This window comes from Chiloscyllium punctatum, chromosome 46 (assembly GCF_047496795.1).
Source record: "Chiloscyllium punctatum isolate Juve2018m chromosome 46, sChiPun1.3, whole genome shotgun sequence".
Lineage (NCBI taxonomy): Eukaryota > Metazoa > Chordata > Chondrichthyes > Orectolobiformes > Hemiscylliidae > Chiloscyllium > Chiloscyllium punctatum.
The window spans coordinates 56,215,241-56,237,240 of record NC_092784.1 but is presented as its reverse complement, the minus strand read 5'-3'; the positions used below and the strand labels follow the sequence as shown (position 1 = coordinate 56,237,240).

General features: G+C 40.7%; 1 protein-coding gene across 4 annotated transcripts in view; it reads right to left on the bottom strand.

The window, feature by feature from the left end:
* The window catches only part of LOC140468127 (breast cancer anti-estrogen resistance protein 3 homolog), a 45,559-nt gene that overhangs the window by 15,035 nt on the left and 8,524 nt on the right, over positions 1-22,000 (bottom strand). Inside the window, exons 1-2 of one of the 4 annotated variants that reach the window (XM_072564320.1) lie at positions 3,830-3,913; positions 1,246-1,374 (exon numbers count right to left, since the gene is read on the bottom strand). In XM_072564320.1, coding sequence (XP_072420421.1) covers positions 1,246-1,353 — 108 coding nt within the window. In that variant the 5' untranslated portion in view covers positions 1,354-1,374; positions 3,830-3,913. Of the gene's footprint in view, positions 1-1,245; positions 1,375-2,850; positions 3,034-3,392; positions 3,514-3,829; positions 3,914-22,000 lie in introns of those variants that run through there. The other 3 variants (XM_072564318.1, XM_072564317.1, XM_072564319.1) reach the window with 3 other exon arrangements.

The window sequence follows — 22,000 nt, the reverse complement described above, 5'->3', positions numbered from 1 at the left end:
CCATTTCAACATGAAATGATACCTGCTTAATCCTGCAAAAGGACTAGATATATTGCTTGCCCTGAAACAGTCAAGGAGGCTAGCAAAATGGGATTCCTTGCAAAACTCCTGAGTGGCATCAACAGAATAACAAGTTCTGGAAGTGGGTACTGGGTCACTACCTTCAATAAATCCTTACAGTGGAACTCCCATATGGGATCTCCTAGCAGACCTCTACTCTGATCTCCAAACTTTGACTCCAGAATGGTTCCTATTTACAATCCCCTGATTACTCAAGCAGGCTATTGATGTCAACTCTACCAGGTGAAGCCTATTACAAAGTTGTGATTGAATTCTCTTGTCAAATATTGCTATTCGATTACCCTCCCTGTACTTAAAAACCTGCTACACCTTTTCTATTTTTCAGGTCATTTTCCCCTTTGTCTTGATAATATGAAACACAAACTACTGATTTTTAATTTCACTGTCCAATTTAATACCATGAAACCGTGTGTTCATTTATCTTTTCTTTCAACTGGATGCTATCCCCTTTCAACTCTGTAACATGTATCCATGTATGTATAAAGACTTAACACTGAGTCTTTGCTAATTTTCCTCAGGTGTAAGCAGTTAATAAAACTTAAGATAATCTTGTGATTGGCTCCTTACTGCTACAGTAGAAATTAGCTAGCTACATTTTAACTTGAAAGAGGATCTTGTGCTAAAAAGAACACAAAATAAACTTTGCTGCGGTCAACAAAAAGACAGCCAATTCACCCCAACTCAAATGGTTGTAATATGTTCTTCCTTTGGCTGAATATGCCACCTTTTTATCGCTCTGAAGCTTTCTCTCTTGTCTTAGGAAGACTTTATAAACAAAAGTTGTTGATTGTATAGGTCGAGGACCATAACACAAGGCTGTTCATAAAGGATCATTAAATGGACATTCCCTGAGACAGGACCAGGTTAACCAATATGGAAAATTGAAGTGTCACACTTGAGCCTTACTAGTCCATCTTTGAGTCTGGGATCATGGCTGTGGAAGGAGTGACTCCACAACTAACTTGTACCATGCCAAAGATGGGAGGATAATAACGAGTGAACAAATGTTCCTTTCTCTGGAACAAATGGGGAAAAAAAAAAGACCATCTTCCTTCAAATATATTTTATTTCAAATAATACTTTTCAGCTGGCTAATTATTGAAACACTGAAGCTTTAACATCACAGTTTACAGATTAGAGATTAAATGGCCAGAGATGTCTAACCTGCCGTGGAATAGGACCATGAAACCAAGCATGGCTGCGAAGATCATCAGTGCTCAGTTTTAATTCCTCCTCCAGCTCCTTCATCAATGGATCTTTTTCTGACCTCATTATGAGTCGATCAGTAACCAACTGAAAAGAACAGATTAATTAGGTTAGTATCAAGTGCTTCTTACATAATACAGCCCAGCTGGGCACTGTTGTGCACAGAAGTAGACTCCCTACCCCTGAACCAGGATGCCAGGGTTCAATTCCGACCTGCTCCAGAGATGAACAGGTTAATGAGGCAAATTGTTTAAATAAAATTAAAAATTCCCAGCTGCCTGAATTTGAGTTTGATTTATTGTTGTCACATGTACCACAATACAGTGAAAAGTGCTGTTTTGCATGGTATACAGGCAGCTGGTAACATATAAAGTAAATCATGGTGGCAGAACACAGTGTTGCAGCATCAGACAAGGTGCAGAGACAGAGATAAGAATGAATATTTGAGAGGTCTGTTCAAAAACCTGATACAATTGAATTGTTGAGGAAGTGAGGACTGCAGATGCTGGAGAACAGAGTCAAAACATGAGGTGCTGAAAAAGCACAGCAGGTCAGGCAGCATCCAAGGAGCTGGAGAGTTGACATTTCGGGCATAAACTCTTCATCAGGCCTGATGGAGGGCTAATGCTCAAAACATCAACTCTCCTGCTCCTCGGATGCTTTCTGCCCGGCTGTGCGTTTCCAGTACCACACTTTTTGACTACAATTGAATTGTGTTGAACTAAAGTTGGTTTGTGATAGCAATCTCTCACTGATGAATCAGAAATTTAAGAGTTAAAATCCAATGCTAGAGTCTTGCGGACAAAATTTCAGCTGTACTGCCAGTGCAGGACTGGCAGTGCACTACATTAGTAAAAAGTGCAATAATTTGAATGAGATGTTAAACCATAGTCCCAAATGCCCCCATAATCGAACCCAGAAATCCTTGAAATTAATTGAAAAAGAGCAGGGATGATCATCCTCGTGCCTTGGCCAGTATTCATTTCTCAAACAACATCACTAAAACATCTTATCTGGTTGCTAAGTCTTTACTGTTTGTGGAATCCAACTGTGCATAAATTGGTTGCTGTGCTTGCTATTTTGTAACACCAACTATACCTCAAAACATGCTTCATTGATTGTAAACCATTTGGGACATCCCATGGATGTGAAGGGCTCTCTAATAAATAGAAGTTTTTATTCCCTTTCAGATCAGGCAAAGATTTAATATTTATTCTGCACCACCCTTTTTAGGGACACAATTATATCTCAGAACCTATACGTAAGACTCCAGTAAAATACATTGGTTCTTCAATAAGCTGTTGAGACACAATGACTCCTTGGAGTGCACCCCTGCTAAATTATAAATAGTAATTAGACAGTTTCCGGTACTTATATTCAGGCCTACCATTTTGTTAAAAATTACTGAAGGAGAACAAAACATTGTCTTGTGCAAGACAATACCAACAGAACACTCAACAGAGGGTGTGTTTATTCAGTATTTGTTTTAACCACCTGACTCATGTGTGACTTTGCCATTTTCTCAACTAAATTCAGTCTCTCGCGCAGAATAGTATGACATACCCCATCAGTAACCCTGGAGCCCCATCTGATGCTCAGCAGTCTGGATGACAGGACAATGACACAGGCAATATTTGCATCACTGTTCTCAGTAGCGTCAGTGAAACCTATGCATATTACACTTCCATGGCTGTCCTCAGCCAGCAGCCTCCAGATGAAACTCCCGACCATCCCAAAAATGACAACATAGCTCCTTTATAAGACAAGGCACAGTTGGCAAGTGGACGAACAAGTCATCTGCAATAATTCATTCACAAAATATAAAATAACCACTGACTCAAACGACTGTAAAAGAAACAACAGGATATTCAAAAATTAAAGAACCCTTCATACAAAATTCTCTAATATAGAAAAATTTACATTTTCCACATGACTGCACGTGGGACTGAACACGTTATTACTGGTTCGTACAAGTTTGTCATAACCTCTCCTCCCTGTAACAGAATAAAACCTTACAGTATCTTCATCAACCACATTCCAAACATTTTTCACATAATATCTCAGTCTGAAGTGCTATTCTTTATTTTATCGATATCATAACCTACCTTTTCAGCTCATTGCTTCTCTTCTGACCCATTACTCATGAGAGAGAATCATTTACTTTGGTTCACTGTTGCAAAGAACACCTCAATTTAGCCCAAGGGTGCTGCACCTCTAGGTGAAACTATTTGCTTGAAAGGTACAAGAGTTCTGTAGAGAACTGGGGATAAAGGCTAACTGACAAAGGAGGTGCTACCTCAATGACATAACAATGCCACTCATTTTCTGACAAGACTGCAAACCAAACAAAGTGACCTAATGTGTTTCTCTTGAGTTTGCTGAATTCGTGAGAGGATTGACAAATACAAGCAGAGCACCCCTTCAAAATATGGAATAATCCAGTGCACTACTCCACCCTTTGCACACTTGACAGCAAATCTGGGAAACTTTATTGCTTATCATTCAGGCCTGTAATTGGTGAGACTATGTGATGTGTACTTACCTTCTTTAACAGCTGTACAATCCAGGGTTGCCAGCCCGATAGTATTGGCTTGAGGTCTCCAGGAACAAGACACTAATCTTCAGATTACTGCTATGAGCAATGTACATGGAGAAACAAACATAGTAGGGCCATTAAAGTAACAATTGTGTATACATTTCATTCTCTTTGAACACTGTCCCTGTAAAAATAAGAGGGATGTATATTTTTAAAAAGGCTGTTTTAACAGGCAAGATGCTCAGATCGAGGAGGTCATATAATAAAGTCTCCAAGAGTTGACAACCCTAGTGGAAGATGGTGAATGTTAGAATTAGTTTCGCCTCCCCCCCCACACAAGCCCACCACCCCACTCCCCTGCCCCCAGGTGTTGTTCTTGTTTCTTACTGCTATTTCGTTAGTACGCAACTTCTGCTAAATGGTCAGTTTTTTACAAAGATCTCAGTGTATTGGCCAACACTTGTTGACAGTTCCCCATGGAGAAGGTAGTTGGTGAGCTGCAGTTCTTGGGTGCAAGTACATCCACAGTGCTGTTAGGAAAAGAATTCCAGGAGTTTAATACAGTGACAGTGAAGGACTAGCAATATAGTTCCAAGTCAGGACACTGTGTAGCTTTGAGGGTAACTTGCAGATGGTGGTGTTACCATGCATCTGCTGCCTTTGCCCTTCTATGTATCAAGGTCATGGGTTTGAAAGGTGTTGTTGAAGCAGTATTGGTGAGTTGTTGCAGTGCATCACTTGGATAGTACACACTACTGCCACTGTGTGTTACCAGTAAGGGGAGCGAATATTACATTTAATATAATGATGGCTGATTTTCTGCTTCAGCACAACTTTATCATTCACTTCCCCATATCCCTTTTTTTCACCCTGGTAGACCAAAAAATAATTTCAAATATATACCAAATAGAGCAGTCCTGTAGGGTAGAGAATTTCAACACACTAAGTACATTTTTCCTCACCCTTTTCCTAAATAATTGTCCCTTTATCCTGTGACTCCACATTCTAGACACCCCAGGCAAGGGAAACAACCTCTCAATGTCTCCCTTGTCATGCCCCTTCAGATCTTATATGTTTTAGTAACATCACCTCTGATTCTTCTAAACTCCAGAGAGTGTAGGCCCAATTTATTTAGCCGCTAACAACACTTTCATTCCAGGAAGCAAATGAATGAACCTTTCCTGTACAATTTACAAATCAAGTTACATCCTTCTTTATAGAGACCAAAATGCACACAGTGCTCTGGCTGTGAGTTCACATCAATACAACTGTAGCAAAACTTCCATTTTCTTGTGTCCAAATCCCCGTGGAATAAAGGCCAACACTTCAGTTACCTTTCTAGTTGTTGGATGTACTATATATTAACTGTGTTGTGAATTGCATACCAAGTTTCTCAACCATTTGAATCAGCACAAGCCTGTACAATCCTACGCTCAACTGACACACAACCTGATTCAACACAAGATAATATGTACTGGAGTTTATTTTTAAAGGGATATAATTGAAAAGCCAAGAAGCTACATTAAACTACAGTAGTATAAAATCTTGGTTAGACTACCCAGGGTAATCCTGCTCTCTACATTATTAAAAAAGATATAAAAGCATTACGGAAAGTATACAAAAGATTCACAATTATGTTCCAGAATGGAGAGGTTATGTCCATTGGACCATAGGAAATAGGAACAGGAATAGGCTTTGGCTTCTTGAGCCTGCTCTGCCATTCAATATGATCATGGCCATCCTACATTTCACACGTCCATTTTCCTGTATTTTCCCTGTGTTCCCCAATTGATTAAGAATCTATCTCAGTCTTAAATATACACAAGGACAGTGACCCCAGATCTCTCTGTGACAAGGATTTCCAAATTCCCATAACCTTCTGAGAGAAGAAATTCTTCCTCATCTCAGTGCACTGATCAATAAAGGCAAGCTTACCAAATCCCTCCATCACTATCTTATCTATCTGTGACTCTACTTTCAAGGAACTATGAACATGCACTCCAAGGTCTCAATATTCAGCAACACTCCACAGGAGCTTGCTATTAATTCCTGCCCTGATCTGCCTTTCCAAAATGCAGCACCTCACATCTGCCACTCCTTGGCCCACTGGTCCATCTGATCAAGATCCCATTGTACGCTGAGGTAACCTTCTTCATTGTCCATTACACCTCCAATGTTGGTGTCATCTGCAAACTTACTAACGATACCTCCTATATTCACATCCAAATCATTTAGATAAATGAGGATAAGCAGTGGACCCAGCACCAGTCCTTGTGGCACCTCACTGCTCACAGGCCTCCAGTATGAAAAGCAGCCCTCCACCACCAGCCTCTGTCTTCTACCTTTGAGCCAGTTCTGTATCCAAGTACTTAGTTCTCCCTGTATTCCATGTGATCTAACCTTGCTAACCAGTCTACTGAAGTCCATACAGATCACATCCACCACACTGCGCTCATCAATGCTCTTCGTTACTTCTAATCAAGTGAGTGAGACATGATTTCCCAAGCACAAAGCCATGTTGACTATCCCTAATCAGTTCTATCTTTTCCAAATACATATAAATACTGGCCCTCAGGATTCCCTCCAACAACTTGTCCACCACTGATGTCAAGCTCACCAGTCTTTAATTCCATGGCTTTTCCTTACCACTTTTCTTAATAGTGGCACCACGTTATTCAACCTCCAGTGTTCCAGCATTCCACCTGTGACTATCAATGATACAAATGCCTTCAGCAAGGGGCCCAGTAATTACTTCCCTAGCTTCCCACAGAGTTCTAGGGTACACCTTATCAGGTTCTGGAGATTTATCCACCTTTATACATTTTAAGATGTCCATCACCTTCTCCTCTAAAATATGAACATTTTTCAAGATGTCACTATTAATTTCTCCACATTCCCTATCTTCCATAAGTAAACACTGATGCAAAATACTCATTTAGTATCTCCCCCATCTCCTGTGGTTCCACACATCGGCAGCTTGCTGATCTTTATGAGGCCCTATTCTCTCTCTGGTTACTGTTTTGTCCTTAAACTATTTGTAGAATCACTTTGGATTCTCCTTAACACTATTTGACAAACCTATTGCATGTCCCCTTTTTGCCCTCCTGACTCCCCTTTTAAGTCATGATTTGGAGATGCCAGTGTTGGACTGGGGTGTACAAAGTTAAAAATCACACAACACCAGGTTATAGTCCAACAGATTTAATTGGAAGCACACTAGCTTTCGGAGCGACGCTCCTTCATCAGGTGATAGTGGAGGGCTCGATCGTAACACAGAATTTATAGCAAAAATTTGCAGTGTGATGTAACTGAAATTATACATTGAAGAATTGATTGTCTGTTAAGCCTTTCATCTGTTAGAATACAGTGATAGTTTCATTTCTTTCATGTGTAAATCATAAAACCTTTTTTTTAAAGTTGCATTCTCGGGTTAGCTGTTAACAATGGTGATAGTTAGTCAATATGTTGAAGGTGTTAGCCCCCTGTGTTCTCTGTCTGTGCCATGATGTTTAGATTGATTCTAATCTAAAAAGTGAGATAACAGAGTTTTACATAAATTCATGCAGTTTTTTAGGTCAGAGTTCTACATGAATGTATGCAGTTTTTGAGCAAAGCGCAATGTAACTCTGAAAGTACAAATTCACCCCACAAAATACATGTGTGCATGTGGGTCTTTGTCTGTGTGTGTGTGTGTGTGTGTCTGGGGTGGGGGTTGTGAGTGCGAAAAAGTGTGTGTGTGTGTGTAGTGAGTGCAGAGTGTCTTAAGTCTGTGAGGGGGTGCATGTGTGAGTGTGGGAGTGTGTGTGTCTATAAGGGTGTGTGTGGGTGTCTGTGTGTGCGTCTGTGTGTACCTGTGTCCTTGTGTATGTGAGAGCGTGTGTGTGTAGGAATATCTGTGTGTGTGTGTGTGTAGTGCAATGGCGATCACCTGTAATGTGACATGAACCCAAGATCCCGGTTGAGGCCCTCCCTATGGGTACCGAACTTAGCTATCAGCCTCTGCCCGGCCACTTTCCTCTGCTGCCTGTCCCGAAGTCCACCTTGGAGGATGGTCACCCGAAGGTCCGAGGCTGAATGTCCTAGACCACTGAAGTGTTCCCCAACTGGGAGGGAACCCTCCTGTCTGTTGATTGTTGTGCGGTGCCCATTCATCCGTTGTCGTAGTCTTTGCTCGGTTTCCCCAATGTACCATGCCTCCGGGCATCCTTGCCTGCAACGTATAAGATAGACAACGTTGGCTGAGTCACACAAGTACCTGCCATGTACAAGGTGGGAGGTGTTCCCATGCATAATAGTGGTATCTATGTCCACAATCTGACACGTCTTGCAGCGTCCACCATGACAGGGTTGTAAGGAGTTGTCCTGAGAGCCGGGCAGTTTGCTACAAACAATGATCTGTTTGAAGTTTGGCGGTTGTTTAAAGGCAAGTAGTGGAGGTGTGGGGAAGGTCTTGGTGAGGTGCTCATCCTCATTGATAATGTTTTGCAGGTCACGAAGAACATGGCGCAACTGCAACTGACAGGGTACTCTTCGTTGTTCAGTACTTCCCAGGGGCTGAAAAATTATGCCATTTCTTCGAAGAAATGGCATAATTTTTCAGCCCCTGGGAAGTACTGAACAACGAAGAGTACCCTGTCAGTTGCAGTTGCGCCATGTTCTTCGTGACCTGCAAAACATTATCAATGAGGATGAGCACCTCACCAAGACCTTCCCCACACCTCCACTACTTGCCTTTAAACAACCGCCAAACTTCAAACAGATCATTGTTTGTAGCAAACTGCCCGGCTCTCAGGACAACTCCTTACAACCCTGTCATGGTGGACGCTGCAAGACGTGTCAGATTGTGGACATAGATACCACTATTATGCATGGGAACACCTCCCACCTTGTACATGGCAGGTACTTGTGTGACTCAGCCAACGTTGTCTATCTTATACGTTGCAGGCAAGGATGCCCGGAGGCATGGTACATTGGGGAAACCGAGCAAAGACTACGACAACGGATGAATGGGCACCGCACAACAATCAACAGACAGGAGGGTTCCCTCCCAGTTGGGGAACACTTCAGTGGTCTAGGACATTCAGCCTCGGACCTTCGGGTGACCATCCTCCAAGGTGGACTTCGGGACAGGCAGCAGAGGAAAGTGGCCGGGCAGAGGCTGATAGCTAAGTTCGGTACCCATAGGGAGGGCCTCAACCGGGATCTTGGGTTCATGTCACATTACAGGTGATCGCCATTGCACTACACACACACACAGATATTTCTACACACACACGCTCTCACATACACAAGGACACAGGTACACACAGACGCACACACAGACACCCACACACACACCCTTATAGACACACACACTCCCACACATGCACCCCCCACAGACTTAAGACACTCTGCACTCACTACACACACACACACACACACACACACACACACACACACACACACACACACACACCCCACCCCAGACAGACACACACACACACACAGACAAAGACCCACATGCACACATGTATTTTGTGGGGTGAATTTGTACTTGCAGAGTTACATTGCACTTTGCTCAAAAACTGCATACATTCATGCAGAACTCTGACCTAAAAAACTGCATGAATGTTATCTCACTTTTTTAGATTAGAATCAATCTAAACATCAGGTCATAGACAGAGAACACAGGGGGCTAACACCTTCAACATATTGTCTAGCTATCACCATTGTTAACAGCTAACCCGAGAATGCAACTTTTAAAAAAAGGTTTTATGATTTACACATGAAAGAAATGAAACTATCACTGTATTCTAACAGATGAAAGGCTTAACAGACAATCAATTCTTCAATGTATAATTTCAGTTACATCACACTGCAAATTTTTGCTATAAATTCTGTGTTACGATCGAGCCCTCCACTATCACCTGATGAAGGAGCGTCGCTCCGAAAGCTAGTGTGCTTCCAATTAAATCTGTTGGACTATAACCTGGTGTTGTGTGATTTTCCCTTTTAAGTATACTCCTCCTGCCTTTACTGTTCTACGGATTCACTCAATCTCTGCTCTCTATACCTGACATATGCTGCCTTCTTTTTGAAAAAAAACCCTCAATTTCTCTAGTCATCCAGCATTCCCTACACCTACCAGCCTTGCCCTTCACCCTAACAGGAACATATTGTCTCTGGACTCTCATTATCTAATTTTTAAAGGCTTCCCATTTTCCAGCCATCCAATCAATCTTTTTTCCACAATATTGCTATACTATAGGATTTTTTAATTCATCATTCTTGGTACTTAGATATTATTGGTAAGGCGGGTATTTATTGTCCATCTCTTGAAAAGGTGATGATGGGGCTTCTCTTTAATACTACTGAGCAGCTCACCTGGCCACAACATAGGGCCAAGTCACTTGCATTGATGTGGGATTGGAGTCACGTATACGGACTTACATGGTAAGGGTGACAAGTTTCCTCCCTTAAAGGACACTAGTGAGCCAGATGGATTTTTCTGACCATCTTTAGAATGTCATTAATGCCAACTTTTTATTTCCAAAATGCCACGGTGGGATTTGAACTTGCATCAAATTGTATTATAAGTTCAGTAACATAAATACCACATTCCAAGCAGGTAAACACAATTGCTTGGTCCTTCTTGCTTTCTCAAAAAAAATACAAGTCCCAACCTTGGTGGTTCTGGTGGCAATGGAGGAATCAATTTTTGATGTTTTTAGGAGCTGTCATCAGGTTACACTAACTGGTGCACTGAACAGATATTATCATTATTCAATAAATCTGTATAGGACCTGTGATGTTATTATCACATTCGGCAAATAGTCAGATATTGCACTTCCATGTTCCCAAATATTATCTAATGGGAAATTATCACAAAAACAGCAGAGGTCAACACCAGGAGTTCAGTTTACTGCTTTGCCACTCAAACCAAATAGTGTTCAGCGGTGAGCTTTAAAAGTCCTTTACACTACAGCACATTCAGGATTGTGTCACTCAGAGACACAAGGGAAGAATGTGATGACTCCACAGTGAATTATTGGACCCACCCTTTCCTGGAATCTCTGGAAATGCATTAGGATATGACAGCAGGCATTGGCTAACAATGTTGATGCATCTGATAATGATTTACTGTGCCTCACTTTCCAACTCAAATAAACGTGTAATATGTCTCGTAGGGGTAGCACCCATTTCCAGTGGCAGCTTAAGCAGAGAAGAGTTGTTCAGCTCAGATGAGGAGGAGAAAATGTGTCTGAAATACATCCAAGTATTACCCTTTCATCTTAACTTTAAAAGAGTCATAGAGTCATACAGCAAAGAAACTGACCCTTTGGTCCAACTAGTCCATGCCGAACATAATCCCAAACTAAACTAGTCCCACCTGCCTGCCTTTGGCCCATATCCCTCCAAACATTTCATATTCATGTACTTATCCAAATGTCTTTTGAACATTGTAAGTGTACCCACATCCACCACTTCCTCAGGAAGTACATTCCACACGCAAACCACCCTCTATGTAAAAGATTTGCCTCTCATGTCTTTTTTAAAGCTCTCTCCTCACACCTCAAAAACATGCCCCCAGTCTTGAAAATCTCCAACTTAGGGAAAACGCAACTACCATCAACAATAACGATATGTCTCATTATTTCATAAATATCTAGCAGATCACCTCTCAACCTCCCAAGCTCCAGTGAAAAAGGTCCCAGCCTATCCAGCCTTTCTTTATAACTCAAACCTTCCATACCGGGTAACATCCTGGTAAATCTCTTCTGAACCCTCTCCAGCTTGTTAATCTTCTTCCTATAACTGGGTGACGAGAACTGAACATGGTATTCCAGAAGAGGCCTCACCATTGTCCTGTACAACCTCAACATAATATCCCAACTCCTATACTCAAAGGACTGAAGGCAAGCCTGCCAAATGCCTTTTTTAACCATGCTGTCTATATGTGACGTAAAACTTTAAAGAATCATATCCCTGTACCCCTAGGCCTCCTGTTCTACAACACCACCCAAAGATCTTCCAATAATTGTATAAGTTCTAAACTTGTATGATGTACCAAAATGCAATACTTCACAGTTATCCAGATTGAACTTCATCTGCCATTTTTCAGTCCATTGACCCATTTGGTCAAGATCCCTTTGTAATCTTAGAAAACCTTCTTCACTGCCTACTATGCCACCAATTTTGGTGTCATTCACCAACTCCCTAACTATGCCTTCTATATTCTCATCCAAATCATTTATATAAATGACAAACAAAAGAGGACCCAGAACTGATCCCTGTGGAACACTGCCAGTCGAAGACATCCAGTCTGAAAAGCAACCTTCCACCATTACACTCTGTCCCCTGCTGTTAATCCAATTATGTATCCAATTGGCAACCTCACCTTGAATCCTATGTGACCTACCTTTACTAATTAGTCTACCATGCGGAATCTTGTTAAAGGCTTTACTAACATCCAAATAAACACCGTCTACTGCTCTGCCATCGTCAATGTTGTTGGTAACTTCCTCAAAAACCTCAGTCAAGGTTGTGAGACATAATTTTTTTCACACAAAACCACGCTGACTATCCCTAAACAATTTTTGTCTCTCTTCTCTTGCAGTCAATTAGCAAGTTTAAGTATAATGCAGCAGCGTTCTGCCAATGATTAGTAGGAAGGTGCTTTGTGTGGGATAGTACTGATCCACACAGACCACAACATCAGATGATTGATAACTCTTTTTGACTTAGGTGGTCCATGTTTGAGCAGCAATGAAGGGGCATACAATTCAGCCTGGTGGCTTCAGACTAGACATAATTGAGTGAGTTCCAGTCACTTTCCTGGAAAGCAAAAGCATGTGGCCCATCAGAGAAAGAAGACTGGGCTGGATGTAATGCACATAATAGTCAAGTAGCCAATCACAATTTGATGCCAAAGTTCACAAATGAGGAACAGCTTGTTTATATTGCATATTGGAATACAGGATGCCTATAATCCTTCTAGCTCTTGAAACCTTGGTATCAGTGTTCAAGAAATTATCCCCACATGAGCTGCCTGGTATTAAAGTGGGAAACAATTTAAAGAAGACAGCCACACTAAAAACACAGGGAGAAAGTGCAGACTGGAGATGCTGGAGATCAGGGTTGAGATTGTGGTGCTGGAAAAACACAGCAGGTCAGGCAGCATTCGAGGAGAAAGAGCCCTTCCTGATGAAGGGCTCTTGCCCGAAACATCGATTCTCTTGCTCCTCAAATACTGCCTGACCTGCTGCGCTTTTCCAGCATCACATTCTTGACTACACTCAAAACATAGCAGAGTTAAGATGACAAAATGGGCAATGTTAAAAGTTAAAGCATAGAGACACTAACAGAAGAAGGTAGTATAAGACTTCTGAGGCTAAGATGGAACGTGCAATCCATAACTTAAACCGTAATTATGGTAGAAAGAGTTTACTGAACTGTGGGCATAAGGCTTAATTTCAGGAAATCACGAGAAAGGTTTACAATATATATTAAATCATGAAAAGCTGGAAATCATTTATTTTGCCTTGAGAAGATACAAAGGCTCCATTTCGGCTACTTAATGTGGGAAACTCTTTTGACTGCAAAAATGCAAAAGTAAGTAGTGAAGTTATATGAAAAAGGCTTTTGAAGGAAAATAATACAGACCATTATTGATCTAGTAATGAGCAATGAGGTAGGATTAATAAGTAATCTTGTAGTTAAGGATCTTCAAGGGGATAGTATTCACAATACCGTAAAATTATAAATTATGCACTATATTAAAGACCTAGAGGAAGAGTTGACTATGATGTATCCAATTTTGCTGACAATACAAAATCAGGTAGGAGTACATGTTGCAGTGAGGACCCAAGGAATCTGCTAGGATTATAGACAGATTGACTGAGTGGGCAAAAAGACTGGCTGCTGGAAGTTAGTGTAGAAAATTGTGAGGTCATGCTCTGTGGTAGGAAGAATCAAAAGGCAGGACTACTTCTGGAGAGAAATGTAGCACCAAGAGATCTGGGTGGTTCATGTGCATGCAACATAAAAAACTTAGCATGCAAATGCAGAAGAATTACGAAAGCAAACTGAATTTTGGCCTTTGTTGCTGGAGTTTAAAAATAGGAATATCCTGTAACAACTATACAGCAGCAACAGCTGTACAGGCAGATGGTGAGGCCATACTTGGAATATGTAATTTTGATCGCCATATTTAACAAAGGATTTACTGGATTTGGAAAATTTCAGAAGTGATTCAATCAGCTGATACCTAGGATGATGGGATTGACTTATCGAGAGCAATTTAGCAGTTTATTAGGCGTTTATTTATTAAAGTGTACAAAAATAAGGAATGATCTTATTGAAGACAAGATTCTGACAATTTAGATGCTGAGCTCATGTTTCCACTAGAAGGAGAATCTCAAATTAGCAGCACAGCATCAAGATAAGAGGACACTCATTTACAACTAAGGTTTGAAGGCACCTCTTCTCCCAGAAGGTTGTAAATGTCTGGAACTCACTACTCCAGAGATTTGTGAGAAAGAACGTATTGACATTACCTATGTTAGCATAATAAAATTGTTCCATGCTGTCAACAGGAAGGAAATTTGCAACTATGCAGGAGTGGTGGAAATGTTTTCCATTCCTATGATCACTGAAGAACCTTCAGACGACACAAATCAGCAGATTTCATGAGCAGGAGCAAAGATTGACAGTACAATTCCATTGAGTCAATTAAGAAATTTTTCACTGAAGTTGTTGTGACAGTAAAACTGTCTACAAAACACACAGTTATTATAGGTTTGAATTTGATGTCAAATGTTAAGATGCCATACTCAAGTGGGATGTTTCAATTTATTGTCTTTCAAAGCAGAATTATCAGCATAATGACCAAAATAATGCTAAGCAGCAGTTCTTCAGTACTGAGGAGGGGGAAATGTCTGGCATGTTAATTCAATGACCACAGAGGGTGAATGACAAAGTTCAAATGAATCAATAGATTTAAGTGAGCAGTTTATATACTTTAACATCAGCAAATTGAAAATAAAGATTTGCTTGCTCAAAATTAAGATGAGCTACATACAACTCCATGAAAGCAAGTCCAATGTTCACAGATTCAGGACATGGTCAAATCGAAGAAATGACCTATCTCAGAAGTACAGGGCACTGCAAAGATAAAATACACATTTCTTCCAAGCAGCATACTCTTTCATGAGATTAAAGGTTCCCCCAGTTGTAATTTTGGGGCAACTAGTCGATTCAGCAGAAAAAGAGTTCCTCTATGAAAGAAATTCAGGAGATCAATTGTCCTCAAGAGACAATAATGGACCAAGCAGCTGGATTAATGGAACAATGTCTTCTTCAAAGGACATCCAAGAGATTGAAAGCTGTCCAGTGGAGAGACACTCTTAAGAGCAAAGCCAAAATCACAGTTAAGGTCAACAGTTCTCAAGCCAAACACTTACCAATCTTCCAATTCCAAAGAGAATTTCTGATGGAAGAATTGTGAAACCTCCAGATCACCTGAATTTGTGAAATCAAAGATTTGGAGGCAATGGAATAGGATAAAATGTGATTATAGGTGAATATACAGATGTAACTTTGGGGCCAATAAAGCTTGGGGAAAGATTTTATATAAGGTGATGGACTTAAAGGGATAATCTTGGAGATTACATTAAGATCCACCTAATCTAATGACATCATACATTCTTTGGTGAGGAAATAAAGAGAATAGCTCTTTGAACTTGAAATTGTCCTTAGACTCAGACAAGGAGCAATAACAAATGTCAGGATCCTTTTCCTCACAAATCGACAATCCAAATCAATATGTACTTTCTCAGGTGTAGTTCCCAGAATATACACAATTTTTCATGTGTGGTCTAATTAGAGCTTTGGCAGCTGTAGCAAAACTTTTCCCCTTTTATATTCTTGTCATTTAGCTGTAACTGCAAACAATTCTCTCACCCTTTATACTTTACTAATAGATCTTAGTAATCTGTGTATCTAGTTGCAGAACCAGTGCAGCTATGAATAGTTCAGACTGTTTCTGGAAGTGACTGACTCCATTGAGGCTGAGAAGGTATTTAAGCTGATTGACACTTGTAATTAGTTAACATAACATAATGCGATAATTATTTTCTCTTTGAAGGAGTATCATAAGATCTTTGCTATCCAGTCAAGATGACCTCAACATGTGACGTACAGCCACAATCGGACTGGCTAGGTCTAATTTAGCAACAGGATAGTACATTGTCCATTGGGTAGTGATATGCTTCTGGATGTAAAGCTCATACTTCAAATTAGCAAGATCAAGTCCATGGGCAATCTGAAATGACTATTCATAGAACATGATGTGGTTGTTATTTTTCACTGTCCATTTTACATTTCTGTTTTTGTTGCTAATGGAAGAAAAGACCAGCAGACATATCCTATCTAGTCAGGATTGCAGGTAAATCTGTACCAGGAAAGTTTAAGTAGTGGATGCATCTGGGTGTCCCTTCCCCACTCCCCAAACCAGTATCCACCCTTCTCTGTTGGAACCCTGTTGCTCCAACTAAGATATGGATGTGCCAGTGTTGGACTGGTGTGGACAAAGTTAAAAATCACACAATACCAGGTTATAGTCCAATAGGTTTATTTGAAAGTACTAGTTTTTGGAGCGCTGCTCCTTCATCAGGTAGCTGTGGAGCAGGGTCGTAAGATATAGAATTTATAGCAAAAGATCACAGTGTCATGCAACTGAAACCATATATGAACAAACCTAGATTGCTGTTAAGTCTTTCATCTTTTAGAATGGGTTGCAGGTTTTGGTTCATTAATATGTAAATTCCATAATTTCTTCCTAGTCACGTTCTCAAGATAATGTAAGGTTTGTAAAAATAGGTGACAACTCAGCTCAGACAATGCATTAAAGGTATGAGGTTAGAGTCTGTATCCCAGTTTTGAGTCAGACTGGTTCTATTTCCAAAGTAGGAATTTAAAAAATGTTACATGGATTGACTGCTTGCATTGACTGCCTTGAGATTATATGCTTTTTGAGCAAAATAGAATATGTCTGCAAATACAATTCTGCAAATTTAAATTCACCCCATAGACTTATACGTGTGTGTGTGTGTGCATGCCAGAGAGAGGGAGAGAGAGAGAGAGAGAGAGAGAGAGACAGAGTCAGAGAGAGAGAGAGAGTGTGTGTGCATGTGAATATGAATGCGCATGAGTGTGTGTTTGTGTGTGTGTGCATGAATGTGATGGAGTATAAGCCTGTGAGACAGTGTGAGTGTGGGGGATGTATGTCTGTGTATGAGAGTGAGCATGTGTTTGAGAGAGGATCTGCGTGAGTGTGTGAGTATGTAAGAGTGTGAGTGTGTGTGCGTGTGTCTGTGTGTGTGTGAGTGTGTGTGTGTGTGTAGTGTGACATGAACCCAAAGTCCCATTTGAGGCCATTCACATGGGCACCAAACTTGGCTATCAGTCTCTGCTTGGCCACTCTGTGTTGTTGCGTATCCTGAAGTCCACCTTGGAGGATGGTCACCTGAAGATCCGAGATCAAATCTCCCTGACCGCTGAAGTGTTGCCTGACTGGGAGGGAACATCCCTGTCTGGTGATTGCTGCATGGTGTCCAGTCATCCGTTGTCATAGCATCTGTGTGGTCTCGCCAATGCTGCAGCGTGTGAGATAGGGAACATTGACCGGGTCTTGTAAGTACCTGCCACGTACATGGTGGGTGCTGTCCCCACATGTAATGGTGGTATCCATGTCAACACTCTGACATGTCTTGCAGTGGTTGCCATGACAGTGTTGTTCGGTGTTGTGGTCGATGTTGTACTGAAGGCTGGGCGGTTTGCTGCGAACAATGGTCTGCTTGAGGTTTGGTGGTTGTTTAAAGGCGAGAAGTGGAGGCACGTGGAAGGTATTGGCTAGGTGCTCATCCTCATCGATAATGTGTTGCAGGCTGTGAAGAACATGACGCAGTTTCTCCGCTCCCAGGAAGTTATGGACAACAAAGGGCACCCTACCGGTTGCATCCCGTGTCTATCTCCTGAGGAGGTCATTACAGTTTCTTGCTGTGGCACATCGTAACTGACGATCGATAAGTTGAGAATCATACTCTGTTTTTACAAGGGCATCTTTCAGCACCTTCAGGTGTCTGTCGCATTCCTTCTCATCTGAGCAGATTGCTCCAACTAATGTCTGAACAATGATATTTTGACTTTGAAAATGCAAGTTACAATAATAATGATTGTGTTCTGAATAAACCCTGTACAATTTACAGAGCTTTTACCTTTCAGAAAAACCTGCTGGAAGTTGATAGATGTATTAAAGCAGTTCTGGCATTTACTGCATTGTTGTTGCTCTAGTTTCACAGATGAGTATTATGCAGACACTTCAGTGTAGAGAAACAAGTTACATGCTATTTTTACTTTGTTGTGTGCAAGGACAACAATTTTGATAAGATTTCATTTTGCTTTAGTAAAGATATACTTTTTAAATTCTTTGATAGTCTAGGGATGGAATTAGTTGCTTTGGTATCTTGAAACTCAAAAGGGTTGGAGGCAACGTGTTAATACATTGTCCCACATGCCATTCATAGTTGGCTCACAGGAATTCCGTAAAAACAACCAGATAATCAAAGCTGAGTTACCTGCAAGTCTAAACGAGGCAAGAATTAGGCAGCCTTGGTTAAACAGCACCTGACCTGAGTTAAAGGGCTTTGATTGTAGCTGGCAAGACCTCATGGACGTATTCTGGAATCAGGGCTGATTAGGGACCTCTTAATTTTGCATTTGTTCATCAGTTGCTGAGGGAAAAGGTACCAGTATGGATTTTGGAATGTTCTTTGAATGGAATTGAGAGACACAAGCCAGTAAATGTAAGTACAAAATAAAAAAAAACACAGTACATATTATCAAGGTTTAAATTCCTCACCTGAATGCATTGAATTGTGAGGATGTAAAGTACCACTGGACAGAAGGAATTATTTGATTGTTTCAGTTGGCATAGCAACAAGCACATAAACCGTAGTTCTCCCTTGATTTGCTTTACAAAATATGCTAACTATAAGTGTTTAGAAATCTTCATGCAAAGAAGGAAGCATTTTCAAATCATGTTGCTCTGCCAGATAGTTGCAAAGAGAAAAAAGCTTAAATCTTTAAAAACAGGAAATTCTCAGGTTCAGCCCTTGAGCTGACTGAAGCTATAGCAGCAGCAGGGGGTGTTGCATTTCATATCAGCACTTCCTGAGATAGAGAATGGAATCCCTTCAATTCCCCAGGTGCCAGACCTAATTTATAAAGCATTACAAAGAATTTACAGCATATAAATAGTTCAGTTTGCCCAGGGGCTCCACACTGGTTTTAGTGCACCATGTGAACCACCTTCCATCGTCCTTCGTCCAATCTCTCTCAGCATTCCTTTCCATTCCTTTCTCCCTTAAATTCATCTAGCTTCACCTTAAATACATGTAGCTATATTTCCACATTCTAAACACTTGCTGGGTGGGAGCGGGGGGAGAAGGGGATGGAATTTCTCTTTAATTCTCAATGAGAATTTTATGCATTAAGTTATATTTCTGGCTCCTACTCTTTTTGCAGGGGCAACATCTTCTCAACTTCTATTTAATCAAACTCATTCATACGTTTAACAACCTATATAATAGCTAAAACTTCTGTCTTCTCCTTTCTAGAGAAAGTAGCTCCAGCTGTTTGATATGTCCTGAAAGATATGAGCTGACAATCATTCTGGGGTGAGGATATATCCATTTTTACCAGTGACCACCCCAAGAGATGTAGCACCCCAAGACAGAAAATGTCGACAGAATAATTCCCAATTCATAAAGCTCATTCCCAAATTTCCATTTTTACAAATTTCTCATGTTGAAACATGCCTACTAATTATTGAATAAGGTATAGTATGTACTATAGGTCACTATGGAAAAAGATATCTACTAGACGTCTCAATAATAAATGCATATTTGGAGAGAAATACCCAGCATACTTCTATTCTTGCTACTATTGCCGTTAACGATAACACAAATGGTGCAGCAGTACAGCAGTTGCCATAGCTACAACATTGACTGAATACAGATATGATGTATACGACACAAAACACAGGCACAATTTGAGATTCAATGTTAGTGATTTAGAATGGTCAGAAACATGTAATTGCTGCATGCACAGCCAACTTCTAAGATATTTCCTGGATTGATGACCAACCCAAAGAGAAACATCTGTATTATGTTCATTGTGCTGATTTGTATTTTCCAAATTAAGTGGAGGCAGGACACCTATAAAATAGCATAAAGGTAGCATCTAACATAAAGCAGTACATGCTAGTTCAAATTCTGTTGCAGATTTCCTCAGGCAAAGTTCAGCCATCACTGACTAGGTTATCTTCAGCCTGACTTCCTGAACAGTTTATTGTGGATTTATAAGTGGATTCTGAACCTGTATCAACAGTGTGACATCAAATCAGTAGTAATTATGTGCATATTTGTTTTGCATTTTTATTTATATGTAGTACTGTTAGAATATATAGTGTGCTAAAAGAATTTTCCCTCAAGATGCACCTTAAACTATGTTATCCTTCTTGGCTACTTTGCTAGGCTCCATTCTGTGTAAACTGAATTCAATTCAGAAAATGTGATCATCCTAATATAGTAAATTGAATTTGCACCTCCTCCAATGTGTCCCCATCCTTTTGGCCATCTTCTGGGTCGGAGGTTTATGGGGAGTGGGGACAAATTGCATGGCCCAGAGGCTGACAGTGAGTGTCACGTATCATGGCTATCTTACCCTATGGTGAGAGCTGGGATAGATGGAAGGATTAAAGGAAACTCTTGCGATTGGGAAAATTGGATGAGTTTGTGACAGTACATGCCTAAACTTTTATTATGGGACTTGAAGCCTATACTGATTTGAACCATCTCGATCTAGTTGACTATGAGACCTTTGATTGGAGTTGTTAACCTGGGCCAATCAGGAAAGCCCTACATGATCAATACTAACAGGTGATAAAATTCTGCATGTATTTTATGTAATGCTGTTTGTTTTGTGAAATTTCAGACACTTTATGGTTGTGTCCCTATTTCTTTTGTGTATTGTTACTGTTATTTAATTAGTTTTGTTTAACTATGAATTTTTAAAAAATTAACAAGAGTTTAGGAATCTCCTCAGTTCAGGGGGACTGACTCAGCTGGCTAGCTACAGCCCAGTGTGTTACTGTTGTACTCAATAACTGATCCATGAACTGGCTGGTCAAACAGCCCAGTGAGTTACTGTTGTACTCAATAACTGATCCATGAACTGGCTGGTCACGCAGCCCAGTGTGTTACTGTTATACTTAGTAACTGATCCATGAACTGGCTGGTCAAACAGCCCAGTGTGTTACTGTTATACTCAATAACTGATCCCTGAACTGGCTGGTCAAACAGCCCAGTGTGTTACTGTTGTACTCAATAACTGATCCATGAACTGGCTGGTCAAACAGCCCAGTGTGTTACTGTTGTACTCAATAACTGATCCATGAACTGGCTGACCACACAGCCCAGTGTGTTACTGTTGTACTCAATAACTGATCCATGAACTGGCTGACCACACAGCCCAGTGTGTTACTGTTGTACTCAGTAACTGATCCCTGAACTGGCTGGTCAAACAGCCCAGTGTGTTACTGTTATACTCAATAACTGATCCATGAACTGGCTGGTCAAACAGCCCAGTGTGTTACTGTTGTACTCAGTAACTGATCCATGAACTGGCTGGTCAAACAGCCCAGTGAGTTACTGTTGTACTCAATAACTGATCCATGAACTGGCTGGTCACGCAGCCCAGTGTGTTACTGTTTTTTTTAAGAACTAATCTCTGAGTTGGCTGGCTACGTAGCCAGTGTAAAAAAAAATTAACAGGAGATATAGAATCTCCTCAGATCAGGGGAAGGGATCCAAGCTGGCTTGCCACAACCAGTGTACTGTGCACAAGTCAATAAAGGGTGACTTGGTGATGGGATACCAGCCTCTATGTGATTACTTCGGTGATGACGGGAGAAAACAATACATGTCTGAAAAACATTCGCTTGCAACACTTATCTTGGAGTTGGGTTAAACATTTCTGGTATCATGCCTTTATTTGAAATGTTTGACTTGTTTGATCCTGCAGTCAAAGACTAGGCCCAGTATGTAGAAAGAATGCAGTTTTTTTTCTGGGCAAATG